This window comes from Haemaphysalis longicornis, unplaced genomic scaffold (genome assembly GCF_048455015.1).
Source record: "Haemaphysalis longicornis isolate Haplotype H1 unplaced genomic scaffold, Haemaphysalis longicornis Haplotype H1 scaffold_7, whole genome shotgun sequence".
Taxonomy (NCBI): domain Eukaryota; kingdom Metazoa; phylum Arthropoda; class Arachnida; order Ixodida; family Ixodidae; genus Haemaphysalis; species Haemaphysalis longicornis.
This window is the reverse complement of record NW_027526422.1, coordinates 128,741,849-128,756,716: the sequence shown is the minus strand read 5'-3', so window position 1 is coordinate 128,756,716 and position 14,868 is coordinate 128,741,849. Positions and strand designations below refer to the sequence as shown.

Sequence of the window (14,868 nt, the reverse complement as noted above, 5' to 3'; positions counted from 1 at the left end):
CCTCGCGCGCGGATTGCGGGGACGAACAGCAAGTCACTTAACTCTGGCACACAAGCCAAGATGGCTTTTAGCCACGCACACTGCACATACCCCATGCGAGGTGAGTCGTACGTCGCTCGAGAAGGATAACACAGAACATGGGAAGCACTATCCACCCGCAGAAGCACAACATCGCATTTCATCGCGAAACAAAGGCGTCCACAACACACACGCCATTGCCTCCTGTAATGCCAAACGCATCTCGCACTTCCCAATAGGAGTAAGTGGTACGCCTGCAGTGCCCACGTGTCGCGAGGTGGGGCCCCGAGCTGAACCGGGATCACGGAACCGTAACGGACTTCTAAAGTGGTTTGTGCCTTGTTGCCAAGGCAACCGATGTTTGAGATTGTCAAAGAAATGGCGCTCGCTCCTGCGCTAGAAACCTGAGAGCCGCGGCGGGGCATGTTTTGCCAACGTTGCCGCTCTCCACCACGCGTCGCCCTAAGCTGAACTGGTCACATGATTGAAGCGTTTTGTGCAAGGAATCTGTATCGGTTTAAATTGTCTTTTTCACATGCTGCCGGCAGGAATTACCACCGCCGCAAAATAAGACCCGGCACCAGCGGGGCCACATCTGATACGGCGCTTTTTGGATAAACAGTGCGCGGTGTATCAAAGAGAACGAGCGAACGAGCGCACGATCCTCCCCGTGCGGCTGCGAGTTCACCGCCGATAAAAAGTCACGTGCCGCCGATAGCAACTGCAGCAACGTACACCGCGAAAGGGCAAGGCCAGGCCGCCGCACACACGCGGCCAGATTTCTCGTTCGCTTTTCCAGCCTTGAGCGGAGTGTGGGATTCATGGTGTCAATAAAGCTTGCCCTTAGCAGACGGCAGTCTGAGCAGTGCAATAGCGGAAGTACGTCACCGCTGCGGAGCGCAGCATCATGGGAGGCAAGGCTCGCGCGCCGTCAACAGCGGAGAGTAAGTCGAAAGGAGGAGGAAACGCGGAGCGACGATAATGCGCGGTTTTTGATTTACGATTTCTCAGCTAATACTCATCGCTTTAACAAAATTATTGCGGGAGGAGATTGCTAATACATTGCTTTATTTGGTTACATGTACATCCATGCATCGGCGGAAGGTATTTCAGGACCCCTTTAAAGTGGTCCCACTTGCTGCAAGTGGTCCCCGAACAGATACCACTCAGCACCACTTGCTTTGGAGTGATGCCTGAACAGGTCCCATTTGCGGCGAAATAGCGATAAGTATAACACTTGTACAACATTTGGGCTTGGGTCATAACCTTCTTCGGTCCCTCGCCACGCCCTAGTAACGAAGTAGCCAATGTGGTTGTCCATCGAATTTGCTTGTATTAGTGGACGTCTGAATTTGATATTTATCTAATTTCCGATTGTCTTCTTCCATACTGTGAAATAACTTTTGGAAATGCTTACAGAAAAAATTGTGGATTTAAGCTCGTTTTTTCTCTAATCTCATGGAAATCTCATGTCATACAATTGACTCAAAGACATCCTATTTGCTATCTAGCAAGACACAAAAAGTTCAGGCAGCCATAACATTGCTGCTGTAGTGCTGATACATCCGCCGACACACTCGCGACAGCGCAGCTCGTCTCAGTCCACGCTGACCGGCAGCACTTCAGGACTTTGTGTTTACACACCTACTTGAGGTATAAATGATTGAATAGTGCTATCACGAGCAGCTACTCCCAAATTATTTGGCCTCCAATGTATTCCCGCTGAGCCAGTGACTTTGTTTTGCAAAATAAACAAGCGGGAGGGTTTTGTGTGGTGGTTGTTAGGGTTGGTGTTGTATTTCGATAGTTGCAGCTGTAAAGCTTAAAGTGCGGCGTTTTTGTGGTGTGTTGGGGCCAGTTCAATTACAGCAAATTTCCGCTTCAACAAAATTTTCGGCACCTCCCGCAGACTCCGTTGTAGCTAAATTTTACTGTATACAGTAAAATCTCGATCATACGATTTTCTGATAAGTCCAGGCAAAATTGCATTGTTTGCAATGGGAAAAATTTAGTCACTTATGAACGTATACCTGCGCGGCCCGGCAGATGATATGAATGAGGCGGCGAGGCGCCTGACTGCCAAGCAAGCAAGCGACGGCGATGGACGGGCTCTCTCTCCCCTCTTTGTCGCTCTTTTTAAAGGAACGGCCGGGCTGTTGTTTTCTGCTCCCGAAAACGCACCGCCCAAGTCACAGGTGCGCTGACGCTGCCAGGGAACCACCCTCACGCTGCACGCGGCGTGGCCGGCAGCGGCAACATGGCGGCGGCCGCCGCCACGAAGTGGTGTCGGGAGCTCGAGCGACCACTTCTAACTGCTCTTTAAAATGCCACTCAAAGCACCCACGAAGTTTCTTGTGCGGTAAATGAGCTAATAATGCGGGTGAAAACGGTGCTATAAAACATCATCCGCGCTGCTAGTGAAAGCGCCCATGAAATATCTGCCAAGGGGGCTAAGCCCAGACATCTCTGGCGGAGACAGCTGGCTGTCTCGAAACTGCCTCGAACTGCCTCGAAACTGCCTTTTTATGCTTCGAAACTGCCGCCATGACACGCACGCCTTCCCATTGGCGCAAGTCATCAGGCTCCTTCGAATGCCATGCGCGACGTGCGCCATTTTCTGACCGAGGCATAGGCGGCCATGGGCGCGGAATCGCCTACGCGGGCGTGAAAATCTTGTGTGCGCAACGCCGACGCGCACGAATCGCGTGCAAAAACGCTCCTGTAGTGAGTTAGGGCACCGCGAGTGAGGAGACGAAAGTCCAGAAAGGACCGCTCCAGACATGGAGGTTAAAAAAAATTCAGAAAAACGTCACCGCTTTTTTCACGCCAAAGTAAGAAAAGAAATAAACGAAAAGTGTTTTTCGTTGTCTATTATTTGGTCTGTGTTGGTTCATACGAATTTCGGATGATACGAATATTTTTGGCGGTCCCGCGAGATTCGCATCATCGAGCTTTGACTGTATTTGCATTCACGGCACTGTTTTCTACTGCTGGAGGCGAACTTGTGTGTCACTTCAGTGGCCCCTTAAGCAGGGGGTCCCCTTCCTCTCCTTGAAAAACGTCCTCCGTGGTCAACTTCACAAATTCTGTTTCCCCTTTTTTGAGAGCCCTTGGAAAAGCCCCTCACCTCGACCTCTCGGGTGTGTCCATCCTGGAGGGCCGCCATCTGCTGTTCGAGGCGCTGCGCCCTCTCGCACGCCTGGTCCCGCTGCCGACGCAGCTCCCCGGTCTCCAGACCGCACTGCGCCTTCTGCAGACACACGGTGTCTAGGTTCTGCTTCAACTCCTCGCTGCGGGAAAGAAAAAGCCTCGTTCGGATTCCATACCTAACGACCCCCCCCCCTTTTGATTCCCTCCAAATTTATTTCGGCATCATGCAGGGTGTTACAACAATAACTGAGCCACTTTAACACTTCATTTTTCAAAAATTGTGTGTGTCTTTCACGTCGACAAGGAATCGCAAACGCTTGCGCTCACTTCAGAGCTCGTTTAGCGTGCTCTGTAGTCCTCCCAATCTAATATAGCTGGGTATCTTCAAAAAAAGAAAAAAAAAGTCCCACTGAAATTGTCTGTTACTAATACGACTATCATTCCACCGAGTTTCACCTACTTATCGTAATGAGTTAGTTCACCAAAAAGTTCTAAACGTTGCAGAATTCCGTCTGCTGGAAATATACGGCCTTCTCCAGAGAGACTATCGTAAGAGAAAACGGCTGTAACTGCTGTTTTATCGAAACTATCCCAAAATAAATTATATGAGAACTATTTTACAAATAATTCTAAGGAAGTTATCTGCATGTTTCTTCACTGCATCAATATAAAGGTCACCATACATAACTCAATACAGTTATCCATCCAAAGAGCGTCACTTATCTTCTGTCTTTACAGTAGTGAAAGGGCGCTAAAGGTTTTCAGAGAATCACTCCCTTACTTGCACACAACTTTCACAAAAAGGCCTCATTTTATGATCAAGTTCATTCGATACCACCACTGCGTGTCCCACTTACCATCCCCCCTAATTCACGCCAGAGAGCCTTCCCTTAGGCAGGGCGAAGCACTGTCCCACTTCCTAAAGTAGAAATCATAACAGCTTCACCAGCATCAACATATGAACTACATTGACACCAGCAATGGTGGTCGGGTTGCTTTAGAAAATAAATACAGCTGAGGCAGTCGTGATGGCAGATTGCAGTGGTTGCTGACTGCAAATCTGCCAACAGCATGTCACATAGGTGAAAACAACCAGACCAGATTGGGCTGGTGGAGAGCGCAAAGGGTTCTGAATAAGGGCAGGTGTCCACAAATAAGTAAATACAGTAGAACCTAGTTTCAAGAGACCCGGGAAAGATGTCTCCTGTAACCAAGGTCTCTTGTATGCAATGTTGCTAACATGGCAAACATAGGAAAACCAACCAAACAGTTTTCCTTGAAAAGTCTCTTCTAACCAAGTGGCTCTTGTAACGATGGTTTACTGTACAGAGTAATGTGCAGTACCCCTTCTACGAAAATTCAATTATTGCAGTCGGCCCAGCCTTCTGTGCAAACCATACAGCTTCATGCTAATGTATACTGGAGGTAAATTTGGCGCTAGTGCCTAGACGAGCCGTGCTTCAGCAAGCATGCCGTCATGTACTGAAAAGAAGCGCCAACAAACTCAAAAGATGCCTGTGGCAGGAAAAACTGATTATTCTTCATAAAATACTGTTAGTTTTTTACCAACATAAAAAAGTCCACATAAGAAGTGTTTTAAAAGCTTCAGGCAACCTGAACAGCAGCTACAGCGCACCCATGATGGGATGTGATTACAGCAACACTTTCCCCTCTGGTACATATCAGCATGAAACTGTATAGTGCAAACCACAGGCAGCTTTATGCCTTACTTGTTTTTTTTTTTTTACTTTTTTTTAGTATGTGAGCCCAATAGATAAAGACTGCGAAAATCCGACAGTATTATGCCACTGCAGTGCAACATGCGAGAGTTTTTTAGTACTTCTTGCATTCTTTAGGTTACAATAAAAATGTCTTTGGTGGCTCGAACGAAGCCGAGTGAGTTAACAAAGGCTAGTTCTTTGCAACCGAGCAATGTTTTATTGTATCTTCATGGCCCCTTCAAAAAAAAATTATGCAATGACAGGCCACTCGTACTTCAACTTCTCAATCATAAGTCTAGCAGAAAATTCTTTATATACACCTCTCTGAAATGTAGTGCCCACAATAGAAAAAGTGAGCTTCGCAAAACTCGTTGTCCTGAAATCAGCCAGGGGAAAGGGGGGGGGAATAAAAAATTTACCATCCATTCCTGAAGAAAGTTGAGAGAAGCATATGAAAGCTAAAAGGGCATCCAACCTTGACTGAAAGTGTGTCGAATCAATTGTCAAACCTTCGAAGACCCAAAACGCAGACGAAGAACCAACCCATGCGATGATTTTTCACGCGCTAAGTAAATTATGAATGATCTAAATATATTCCAATATGTGGTTTATGAGATAAACGTGTACTATTGTACTCTTTCTTCATGCCCCATATGTGTATTGTCTCATAAAGAACCATTTCCTTCTCGTGATTTCGAAGTAACCGTTTTCACACAATGGAAGCCTGGTTCCCTGCACGCGCCGTGCGTCTAGAGACCTTATCAGAGCTCTTCAGTCGACCATCCAGCGTACGGGGTCTAATTAGCGTCACTAAATAAAGGCTTTTAGAGTATCGGCACTCTTTTCTCTCATTGTTATGTGCTGCCGGGATTTCCATTGGTCGGTCGGCACCACGTGATGTTTGTTTACATATGGGCGCAGCCATTTTGTTTTTGGGCGCCTCCTCTCTCTCTCTCCCGGCTACGTGGGCGCTAGAGCGGCCGGTCGCACTCTGCCCGTCACAACCGGCGGCGGTTTCGTTCGGAGAGATGGCAACACTGCAAGCCAGAAACAAAATGGCCCCCAAACGCCGCCGGGTGCGCGAAGTGGCAGTACTCTTAAGCGTAGCTTATTTAGTGACGCTAGGTCAATGGGGTGAGGTCTTAGTGTTCTTACAGAACGCCGTCAGGCCCTCTGAGAAAGATTTTGCAGTGTTCGCTGCAGTTTCAATGAATATGAACTGGTCATAGTACTAAGTCGACTGCAGCCCGATCATTTGTTATCTTTAAAGGACTGGACGCACACACAGTCAGACATCTGCCTTGAACCCCAGCTGAGAGTTCCCCTGAGGAGGGCAGCAGCAACGTGACACTCACATCTGCTCGTGGTCGGTGCGAAGCCTCTCCTGGACTCGGGCCTGCATGAGCGACAAGATGCGCACCAGCTTGCCCGAAAGGGAGGCCAGCTCCGCCAGGGACCGCTCCTGACCGCTGGAACCGGCAGAGTTACCACCGGCGGTCCCGGTAACACCGGCGGACTTGCCGCTGCCGCCGCCGTCAGTCACCGTGCGGAAGGGTGGCACCGTTCCAACCGGCTTGCCGATGACGCACGACTGTGCGGCAGCATCCTCGTCATGCCCCGAAGCGCAGCCGCCGTTGAGGAGGTTGCTTTCGGAAGACGACGATCCGCTGACGACTCCACTGCCCACGCCATTGGCAAGGCAGTGGCTCGACTGCCTGCTGTAGGGGAGAGACAAGAAGGAGAAACGAGTTGACGTTCCCTTCAACACCTCAGGGCAATAAAGCCAGACGGAACGAAAAAATTCCTTGAAGCAGTTCAGGTAAAAATGGTTAAAATTATGAAATTACCAAATTGCGTGGTTCAATTATCAAAGAGTTCTTTCCTGCTACACCGTGTTCCTGGTTCTATCTTTGTTTTCTTCATCTTTTGATGCGAATTAGTCCCACAGGCAGACCGGCTGCAATTCATGCAGCAGTTACCCCATAGTCGGAGACCTCCTCGCATTCACCCGTATTATGCACGTGACACCTCGTGCACCTGTCCCAATGCACAAATCAGGCTAGTTCTTGTTCCACTCAGCCGGAGTGCCAGGTTAGTGCTGAGGTCAGAGCGCTTCGCTGCTGCTCTGGCGACTCGGGCTCAAATCCCACACCAACCCAACTTATTTTCTCTTTACGGTGGCAGCCATTTTGGTACCACCTGTGCTGACGCCAACAACGATGACTACGGTCACTTTTTGCGTTTGATGAGACGCCCAAGGCTTCCGCCTCAAGTCTGGACTCTCTTTTGGTGCAACAAAAAGCCCTCTATGTGGTTAGCATTCACAGAACCACCCACGTGGTGGCTCAGTGGCCAAGGCATTGTATTGCCAAGGCATTGTAAGCACAGGGGTTCGATTTCTGGCAGCGGTGGCCACTTTGCCAATGGGGCCGAAAAGCGAAGACGCCCGTGTGTTGAGATTTTGGAGCTGTTAAAAATCCCCAGGTGATGAAAATTAATCCGGAGCCCTACAATTCGGTGTGCCTCACAGTCCAGGTGCAACTATGGGGCATTAATGCATCAAAATTAGAATTACGATTTACACGGCCTCCGGCGGACGCGTTTGAAATGCAAACAAAACTGTTTGTCTTTACAGAGAAACCGCATACAAGTGTTAATAAGGCGGTTTATGCACCCAAATAGTGCATGGGTTTATTAGAGAGAAGAGACAAGAAAGGAACAGTGACAACCTATTGATTGATTGACTGTAGGGTTTAACTTGCCAACGCAACGCAGGCGATGAGGCGCGCCGTAGTGGAGGGCTCCGGATTAATTTTGACCACCTGGGGGTCTTTAACGTGCGCCGAAACCTCGCACACACGGGCATTGTTGCTTTTCGCCTCCATCAGAAAAGTGGCCGCCTCGACCTATCTGGACAGACTCTACATTTGTGCATGGGTGCAAGGACATTATACTTGCATACATAGCAAGGGATAATGGCAGTCACTGTTTAGCTGGCTAGCAGGAAGAACAGAGCCATCAATTTTTTTGCTTTTAAGTCTGCAAAAACAGAGGTGCCACAAATAATGACTATTTGGCTAGAGTTGTGTCCAGAGTGCCTCCATTACAGCAAGTGCTACCAAAGAGATTGAATCAGCGAATTGCCCCATTTTTCACAAGTATCACCTACGCCTACATATAAACCACTCCTAAAGATGCAGCCACAGAAAAAAAGGATAATATAGAGGATAATATAAAGGATAATAAGGGACAAAAGAAAACGTAATACTACAACCTTTCAATCTTTATAAAAAATTGCAATGAGAAATTATATCTTTGTCGTTCAGATCAGAAATGCAGCAGTGATTTTAAAACTTAATTTCTTAACCCTTTGCTTACCGTAGACTAGCTGAGCTCGTCCACACGGGTTGTACCGCTCCCACCAAAGACAAGCTATGTTCATCCATGCTAAAACAAGCGCTTGCAGGCTACTGCAGTCAAGCTACCCAAAAATGTGATAGTTAATTTATCATGTTAGTCATGTTTAGCATGTTGGTTATCATTTTAGTTTATTTTAAACCGGTTTTATTCATTGTACACTTGTTTCTTTTGCCGTCTAAGGAATTCATCGTACTAGCGAACATTAAGACAGGGACAAAGCTAAAGCGGAGACGAAACACACACTAGACACACTTTAGCACACTCTAGTGCCCTCTAGCGTATGTTTAGTATCCTCTTTAGCTTTGTCCCTGTCATAATGTTCGCTGGTACGATGAATTCCTTAGTTAGTAACCAACTCGCCCAACTTATCGCTTTAGTTTTTACCATCGTTTGAAAAGTTGATGATAGGAGATGTCGGCGTCTCCTGTCGCTTTACGACAGGAGGCACCGAAAGCCTGAGTTCCTAAGGTGCTTCACCCCTAAACTTCATTTAACCCTTTCGTTTCCATTGACGAATAGTATAGTCGTCATGAGATTTTGCACCAAAATGACTGATGACGAGTATAGTCGTCATCGGTCATGACAACTGTTTTCGTCATCGGTCATTTTGCAGCCCTGACAGCGCTTTTTTGCAAGACGCTGCGGCCATGCGGAAAAGCCATCTTCGCGCAATCTTTTTTTACACAATTAAATCAAACAAGAACAGCGCTCAAGATGGGACACAAAGAAAGAGCAACACAAATAGCGGCATGTGTGTTACTCTTTCTTCGTGTCCCGTCTTGAGTGCTGTTTTTGTATGAAGTATGAACCAACGAGCCCAAACACTTCCATTGCTAAAGAAATCAAGGAACGTTATTTCATCGAAAGTGAGAAGCCATCTTGGAGCAATTTTTTTATACAGTTAGAGAATTAAAGGAATGTTATTTCAATAAAATATAGGTGCCGTTTTATTCAGAGAAAAAGCTCTACAAATTGAGCGAAAAACATTTTTCGGCAAATTTGGTACATTTTTCTCTTCCCTTTTTCACGGTACGGAAAGGGTTACTGTATTTACTCGAATCTAACGCGCCCTCGATTGTAATGCGCACCTGTTTTTCGCGGTCCGAAAAAAAAAAAAAAACCCTACGTCCTTGATTGTAAAGCGCACTAGATTTTTATGATTTCATACAAAAATGCAGCTTTTTCCTAGTTGGAACAAACAATGTTTATTCTAAATGTGCCACAAAATGAACGGTGCTGGTTACCGCCGGCAACAGTCACCACAACGATGGTCCGGGGCAGCACCGGTTGGGGGGCACATTATCACTCGTCGTCGCTGTCGGACGACTCCTTGTCGCTCTCGACGGCCCAAAGCATGTCATCCTCTGTTCCATCCATTGCATTCGAAATGCCGCACTTCTTGAACGCCTTACTCACCATGGTAGGCGGGATCGTGCACCACGCATCTTTCGCCCATCCGGCGAAGTCTTGCAGAGAGGCGCGCTTGATCCTGTTTGTAGGCGTGAGTTCATGGCAGTCGCCAACAAGCCACTCCGTGTACAGCGCCCGAATCCGGTCTTTCACTGGCTTGTTCAGCGAAACATCCAGTGGCTGCAGTTGCGATGTCATGCCACCAGGTATCACGACAAGGTCTGTATTGCAAGCGTGGAGCTTGTCCTTGATGCGCTCGTCGAGGTGGCACCTGAATGCGTCCAGAACGAGCATCGCGCGCAGGCCCAAGCTTGCGCCGGGTCGCTTCCGCCACACGTGGTCAATCCAATCGGCAACCAAGTCCGTGGCCATCCACCCCTTCTCGTTGGCACGTATGATCACCCCACTGGGGAACCCAATCCCTTTTGGGAGCGTCTTGCGTTTAAATATGAGATAGGGGGGAAGTTTGTGCCCGTCCGCAGTGCAGCAAAGCATTGCCGTCACTCTCGTTTTCTCGTCACCAGACGACAACACTCGAACTTGCTTGGTACCCTTCTTCTCTACGGTTGTGGTGGCGGGCATGTCAAAGTGTAGCGGTGTTTGATCCGCGTTTCCGATTTGCCCGAGTTGGTAGTTGTTGTTGCGGCGCAAGTTCAATACGTACCGCTGAAATGCGTCCAGCTTTTCCTCATACTCAGCCGGCAACTTCTGGCATATGCCTGTCCGGCGGCGAAGTGAAAAGCCCTTCCTCTTCATAAAATTAGCGATCCAACACCTGCTGGCCTTGAACTCCATACGTGTCAGCCCTTGCCTTAACGCTAGCTGCATCGCCCGTATCTTCAGCAGCTCTGTCGTTACAGGCTTCTGAGCCGCTCGCTCCTGCTGCACGTACTCTGCCAGCGGGTCCTCTATTTCGGGATATCGCCCCTTTTTTGGTCCGCTGAAACCTTTCCGTGTGGCCTTGCTTGCAAAAATCTTCTCTTTCTGCTTGCGCCGATCCCGCACGCAAGTCTCCGGAACACTGAATGCACGTGCGGCGGCCCGATTTCCGTCGCTTTCCGCGCACACGATGACCTTTCTTTTAAATGCAGCATCGTGGTGAACCCGCCGTGTCTTCACAGTAGTAACTTCCATGGCGGTAAGGACAGAGAAACGCAAAAAAAAATCGACTACGCTGACAGAGGCAAACGTGCGCCGACTACGAAGAGCTGGCTACGCATTCAGCACTTAGTCAAGCGGCCATTTTGAAATGCCGATGGCGATATGGCCATATGGCACTGCAGTTTTGAGTAGTACTCGATTGTAACGCGCATGCGATTTTGGGGCCTATTTTTCCGGAAAAAAGGTGCGTGTTAGATTCGAGTAAATACGGTAATCCACACGTATATAGCGCATTACTGGAAGAACCAATGCAAATGAGGCTAAAAAAGAAAAATAAAGCACATGCTCCTGTACATCAAGGCACATCCAACCCTTGCAAAAAGCTGCTAGATTGTAAGACGTAGGGGCACTGCCTCTTACCTGATCTTCTCCAATACCGCACGACAGCATACGACTTTAGAACAAAAGTGTGCTTTCAAAACAGATAGGATAACATTGTGTCTTTGGCTGAACAGGAAAGCTCCATATTATTTTCCCTCATAACAAACAGCCGGCCAGAATACAGCAGAAGGAAGATTGCAACAACGGCTTGTGACGACACACACACACTACGGAATGCCTCACTTTGCTGCGAAGCTGCACTTCGGCGCAAAATTTGTGCATTACCTGAGCCCTGAGCCTAAAGCCCCGTAAGAAATGTCTCAGTGAATATAGTTCAATTCATAGCATCTCCTAAACAAGTGCAGCTACCTAAAAACCAATTGAATATTTGAAATCAGCGCAAAAAAGTGCTTTCTACTGCTAATTCTTGTTCATCTCGCACCCAAAACAAGAAAATGTCTACAGGTTCACCACCCTCTTATGATTAGTCAATTCATGTTAGAATAAGAAGTGCCGGTTGGCAGATTGTCAGATACTCATTTGGAAGATTGCCCAAGAAGCTGTCTACCAAATTACGCTGACTGCACCCACAGGATTTCCTTTTCCTTTACTTGGGATATGTGCCAATGAGCACCTGCCGTTCCAAGGTATACCTGTCAAGCTCTGGACTATGGTCTTTTCACAAAAACTGGCGCAGGTTAAAAGCAGAAAAATACGGAACTCTTTCTCAGGGGCGAGAAGACAGCCCCAGCGAGACCAGCTCGCTCGACCATCAACTTGCCGCTCATACCTGAACGTCGGGACGTCCGCAACGTGAAAGCCGTTCGCACGAGACGATCCACTCCCTCCCGGCTGATGGCGCGGCTCATTTGGCTCCTCCGACACAGACACCGGTAACAATACCGGCCCCTCCAGGTCGCCTCCTCCCCTGGTACCGTTGCACTCCACCAGAGTGCGCTCCACAACACAAGTGTTCCTCCGCTCCGCCAGTTTCTCGCTAATTTCACCGCCATTGACGGTGGGACGCATTGCGACGAGCGGCGGACGTTCAACGTTCTCGCCGCCCTCTACACCGTTGGTGTTCCGACTGGCCCCCTCCGCGGCCGCTTGGAGAACGGCCCGCACCAAGGAACTGTGCTCGGTGGCCGGGGGGATGCCGGTGGGCGGAAGTTCGTCGTCGACGGGCGTGCCGTAGCTCGAGTTGGGTTCAGAGTCGCCGTTGGCGAAGGTTGTGCCACCGCCTTCGGCTAGGACGAGCGGCGGCAGTCGGCTGGGATCTTTGCGCGGCACAACTGACTCCGCACTCGGGGCCGCGGAAGAGGATGAGGAGGAAGATCGCTCGTCACCCGATCCCTCCAGGTCGTCCATGATTTCGTCCAGGACCTTGAAAGAATAAGAACCCGGGAAGGTGACCGTTAGTTTGCTTGCGACCTCCAATTGTATTTAAAAAACCCTGCAACACGGGCATCTCAAATGCTTTGCGAACTGGATATCATTCGACCAAAATGTGAATGTTGTACTGGTCCACCACGTTTTTCAACGGCATTTGGCTCAAATGACTGTCAAGCCAAATGAGCATACTGAGAAACATTTGGGGTTCTCAAATGCCATTTCTTGCGCTCTAGCGCACAGCGTCTTACGTCAGCATTAAAAGGTATATTGCTGGCCTACTTAGAGCAAATAAAATATTCTGAATTTTGGGACTTTGTTTACTTTTCATTCACTTAAATCATAATAGCAACATTTAATACTTCCATACTTTCACCACCAGTGCTAGCATGAGACGCACCAGTGTGGCCAGGTGGCAGAAAACATGCACCTAAATTTATAAAGAAACCTTGATTGCAATTCAGAATTAAGCAAGGAGCCACAAAATCAGTGTCACAGCTTGAGTTGTTTATAATTTAACATGATTTTGCAGCCAACGACTGCTCCTAATTTTATTGTTGCATTATTGTATGAAAGCACAAGTCGACAGAAGTAGCACCACTGTAGCACGGCGAATGTGTGTTGCAGCTTTCAACTGCCATCGAAATGGTAGAGGAGCACAGAGGATTCTGAATGGCATTTAAAGGGGCCCTGAAAGGCATTTTGAGCACACTAAATGAACTAGCGCAATCGCTAGATTGGGTCGCCAACGTCACCTGTGCCAAGTATTACTCTTTTACGCGCAGCGGAAAGCTCGCACTTTTGTTGCAAAGTTTGTCGCTTTTTTCTCACCCTTTCCTTCGTGTTTTTGGACGCCGCCATCTTCACATGTCTACATCATCGATTCCCAGATGTTCGTCATGAGCTAGACATCCTGCTATTGGGCGGCTTTTTCACGCACTTCCGGCAAAGAGATGAGTCGTCTGCTCAGCGTCGGCTCGCCGGCTGATCTGCCAGCGGAGTGCCGGAGTGCTTTGACATTTTACGACAAACGAAACAAGTGTAAACAAACGCTTAACCGTTTGTATTGAATGCAACACGGCCATAACACGACGTGGATTTTATCTTACGTGAGTACGTACCATAAAGAAAGTCCCGTGGCACTTCTTTGGTGCAATCGCAGAGAACGCCCTGAGCCGAATGCCCGGGTTTGACGCGTACATTTTATTCAACTTCAAAACAATCCAGATATGCGTTTCGAACGAACGCAACGTCACAACATGCGTTGCAAGTCTGAACCGCGATTGACAGACGATGAGTGGCCTCCTCCTGCCCGTCGTAAATACGGCACTCACCTCACACCCGGTTTGCGGGGACGAGCAGCAAGTCACAACTCTGGCGCGCAAGCGAGAAGGCTTTTAGCCAGGCACACTGCACATACCCCATGCGAGGTTGAGTGGTACGTCGTTCGAGAAAGATAATCCAGACCATGGGAAGCACTATCCACCCGCAGAAGTACAATGTCGCATTTCATCGCGAAACGAACGCGTCCACAACACACAGGAGGCGATGCACACACACACACACAGCTTCGGTCGCTGCATTGGCTTAGCTGCAAGCTTCGTTCGGACAATCAGCGATGCTATGACGATACAGAGCTGCGTGAGGACGACGTGCTAACCACTTCACGTATTTAAAAACACAGGGGCAAAGAACTAGGTTCATCGGAAGCAAAAAATCTTTCCTCCATTATCCTGAAATATACTGGCTAGTGTGCCAGGCGGGCGCCGGGAGCGATGTACGCGGCCGTCTGCCGCTTGGGGCGCTGCCGTGCGGGAGTGTGCGCGTTCATCCGGCCCGAGCAGATCGCGCGGTTACCTCCGAGCTGCGTAGCAGACGGCAGCGGCAGAACTTCCCATTCCCGCTTGCGACGAAAGCGAGCGAAAGCGACGGGAATTCTGTCGCGTAACCAAAATTTGTCCCGACCATTCGACAAAAACGATCGTCGCGCGACAAAGCGACGGAATTCCTGCCGCTCTCACTCGCGTTCGTCGCAAGTGCGAACGGGCCTTTATGCGCAATCTCCGCCCCACATAAAACAAGCTCTTGCTTGTCGCCTGAGCATACGGTTGATATCTGACTACGTTACACTGTGCTTGCCAGTGTATTTAAACGATGTCACTAGGTTTGAAACGTACGCGCTCGGCGTGCAGCTTTGTAAACGCAAGCGGTTTCACATACGCACGCTATTTTGCTGCTAATAGAGTTTTAGTACAGCGTTTGTGGCCTTTGCATACGC

The 14,868-nt window shown here is 48.7% G+C and overlaps 1 protein-coding gene across 2 annotated transcripts in view; it reads right to left on the bottom strand.

Annotated features, from left to right (window-relative positions):
• LOC144146961 (uncharacterized) overlaps positions 1-14,868 on the bottom strand; it is a 191,252-nt gene that overhangs the window by 16,998 nt on the left and 159,386 nt on the right. For both annotated transcript variants that reach the window (XM_077678943.1, XM_077678944.1), the window contains exons 10-12: positions 11,992-12,584; positions 6,245-6,607; positions 3,146-3,308 (exon numbers count right to left, since the gene is read on the bottom strand). In XM_077678943.1, coding sequence (XP_077535069.1) covers positions 3,146-3,308; positions 6,245-6,607; positions 11,992-12,584 — 1,119 coding nt within the window. The remainder of the gene's footprint in view (positions 1-3,145; positions 3,309-6,244; positions 6,608-11,991; positions 12,585-14,868) is intronic.